Source organism: Clupea harengus, chromosome 5 (assembly GCF_900700415.2).
Source record: "Clupea harengus chromosome 5, Ch_v2.0.2, whole genome shotgun sequence".
Lineage (NCBI taxonomy): Eukaryota > Metazoa > Chordata > Actinopteri > Clupeiformes > Clupeidae > Clupea > Clupea harengus.
This window is the reverse complement of record NC_045156.1, coordinates 1,936,656-1,940,000: the sequence shown is the minus strand read 5'-3', so window position 1 is coordinate 1,940,000 and position 3,345 is coordinate 1,936,656. Positions and strand designations below refer to the sequence as shown.

Below are 3,345 nucleotides of genomic sequence, written 5' to 3'. Positions count from 1 at the left end.
ATCCCATGGCTGATGAGCCACCAGTGAAAGCTCCAACTCTAACAAACACACACAGTGACATACGCACACACGCATGAACGCACACGCACACACACACACATCAAGACATCCCAAAACACATAGCCTGTTGACAGCTCATTAAACCACTACTGAACAAAAACTAGGTAAACGTTAAGTAGTGTATGCCATCACATGCCTGTGTGTGTGTGTGTGTGTGTGTGTGTGTGTGAGTGTGTGCATTGGGAGTTCATGTGATACAGAAAGATTTAAACCAAATGATATTTCTCTATTTGTCCTTTCCTCCCAGTCTCCACACACTTGCTGCCAACTGCCAGTAGTTTAGAATTCCCTCAAATAGGTAGTAGCCTAAGCCTACCTACTTTCTACTCTCTACTCTCTATCTTTGGTCTTGACGGCTATCACCAACTGTGAATGAATGAAGAAATGAATAGATGGGTGGGTGGATGGATGGATAGATGGATGGCTGACTGAATGAGTGAAAGGGTGAATGAATGAATGAATGAGTGAATGAGTGAATTAATGAGTGAATGAGTGAATGAATGAATGAATGAATGAATGAATGAATGAATGAATGAGTGGCCTTACCCCAAAGTGCTGATAAACCCACAGGTGGAGCCCTCAGCATACAGGGAGCACACATCCCCAATATGGAGGAAGCTGGACATTTTATCAGACATGGCCATCTCTGCGATCACTGTGACATCTGCTTAGGTGGCAAAAGGCATTCACAAAACAACACACATCAGTCAGAAACACAATAAGTGTGAACAGTACACACAAGTTATTTCGAGACCTACAACACTGGCAACTCTGTTGTCCTGAAATCATTTTCTAAAACTCTGTTTCTGTAGCATGGAGACTCAGAGATATTTCTGAGAGACCTTTTCGAAACCAACACCGGTAAATCTCCTTTCTCTTTTGCCACCATGTGTGTAACACCGATGGAAGCTCATGCACTGAGAGTTAACAGTAAACACTAAGAACAGATAAAAACAAAGACAAACAGACCAGCCCAATCTTTCAACACAGAGCCATTCCGGTATTTTACCAGGCCTGTGATGTTCTTTTACTGGGCTTTGCCACACTATGTAATGTAATCTCTTACCACAGCAAACGCAGTAACGTGGTAAATGTGATAAAGCCAGCAGCAGTGTCTGAGCATGTTGGCTATAATGGATTAAATCACTTTTTGTCAAATCAGCTGGAAAGATTTGGTCCAGCAGGCTAGTAGGTAGGTTGATTACCAGAAACATTTGCTTGGAGGTATGGAAGAGAATGTCACATGGAGAGCTTGATCACCTGTGTCGTACACATGAGAATGTAACACTGTTTTCACAGTTATGTGGCCCTGTGTGCGAGATCAGCACCAGATCCAACTTTGCATAACAAATGAGGTGCTTCAATGGTTGAACATGGAGTTTTTACACAGACAGACACACACTGTTGAACCCACAGATGAACCTCCTGTGGGTTGTGTGTGTGTGTGTGGGGGGGGGTCTTATCACTGGCTGCACACACTGACATCAAATACAGTTTAGCCTATGGAATTCCAGTGCCTGTGGTCTAGGTGGTGAGGTGAAGGATGGTGGTGTACTTTAAAAAGCAATGGTGTTTCAAGTGAGTATACCAAGTGAATATGTGTTTGTGGGGGATGCTGTCGACCTCAGAGAAACATATCCCAGCAATATGCTACACCAATGGAAAACAATTAAAAGGGTAATCCAAATGCTTATTCTTACTAGCAGCAATGGGATCTTCATAATTTCGAACAATGCCACAGCAAAATATACTCAGTTGGATTTGGACATTCATATAATAATCGATTTGTCTTTTTAGAATGACTAAATATAGACAGCTGTGCCAACAGAGTCGATGGAAGGAAAGTAAAATACATGGAAGCGCCAACGTCTGTATGCGTGTTGGGAAAAACAACATGATTGCCTATGACATTGAAATTCATACAAATTCAAATACTTGGCCCGTAATGTGCGTATTGGTTACTGGACAGCCTAGTCTCGTTTAAGCTGTAACTTACCTCAGACCACCAGTTCCTTGGAGACCCGACTTGCGCGCCTCAAACCGAGTTAACGAAGCTTAACCAACCTCATAACGAAAGTTTGATGCTACATCTGAACTTAACCATATGACCGAATTATAAACATGTAGCCTCAGGAAATAAATATATCCAACAAGTCTTCCATTTAAAACTTACCGAACTTTCTTTCGTTTCAGTGGGAGGGTTCATGCAGGGGCGGATGCTCATATGCTCGAGCGATGATTTAACATCGGAGACACAATTTCCAACATTTCAATTCTTCTTCTTCTCTTCACTCAAGTAAACTTACAGGGTAAATCCGAATACGACCATTGTATAAGTTTGCCTTAAATTAGATAGAGAACTTTCCTGTGAGACCGCTCGCTTGGAGTTCAGTCTGGGAGCGATGACCCCGCTGTTGCGTGCGCTGCTCTCAACTCCATGGTCCAGCAACAAGTTAAAGAAGGGAGGGCTGGTGGACGACGTCTAAATAAATCATTTAACTCGGCTCTTTTCGCCACTCTGCTGCTCTAAGATATGCGGCGTCTCTTCGAGAGCTATTTATAAACCTGCACCGTATTCTGGGAAATGGTGTTTACATGCCGATAACTTTGACTTGATGTCATTTCAATCATAGGATGTATGACTACAAGTCCCGCGGAGCCATTGTATCTGATAGTAGGCTATTTGAAGTAACTGTTTTCCAATGCTTATTAATGTGTAACAGACCTTCATTTAAAAGTAATTATTTGAGAATGGCGCTGAAACATATTGTCAGACTTGGGTCTGGTGAAGCTGTCAAATGCATTTGTGTTGTTAGAAAGCTATGAAAGAGGAAGAGATCACTTTCTATCCAGGCAAAACTAACAGGTAGCAGTCCAAACATGTCCCAAATGTCTAATTGTATAAGTCTCAATACTCTCTGTAATCACTAATTTAGCAGGACTGCCTTTACATTTAGATAGGGCATAACAGTCTCATACCTAGGCCTTAATGTGTGTTAAAGAGTGAAAGCCTATATACCTGTATAGAACAAGCATAACTGCTGTTCCATAGCCTACATGAAGGGGAAAAATAACTAAAATATGATTAACTTTAAACATATAACTTGATAGGACGATCAAGTTCTGAAGCAACTAAGAAGTCTGGTGACCATTCAAATTCAGCCTGAGCTATTTGTAAATTTTGAGAAGAAAAAATACACATACATAACACATCATTCATAAATAACACTTTGTAGGCCTACATCTATAGTCAGTTTACAAGAGTTGTTTATATGAACAACAGAA

The 3,345-nt window shown here is 41.2% G+C and overlaps 1 protein-coding gene across 1 annotated transcript in view; it reads right to left on the bottom strand.

Moving 5' to 3' along the window:
* The window catches only part of itpr1a (inositol 1,4,5-trisphosphate receptor, type 1a), a 38,494-nt gene extending 35,881 nt beyond the window's left edge, over positions 1-2,613 (bottom strand). The window contains exons 1-2 of the mRNA XM_031567261.2: positions 2,234-2,613; positions 607-724 (exon numbers count right to left, since the gene is read on the bottom strand). Coding sequence (XP_031423121.1) covers positions 607-704 — 98 coding nt within the window. The 5' untranslated portion in view covers positions 705-724; positions 2,234-2,613. The remainder of the gene's footprint in view (positions 1-606; positions 725-2,233) is intronic.
* Positions 2,614-3,345: the final 732 nt, after the last annotated feature.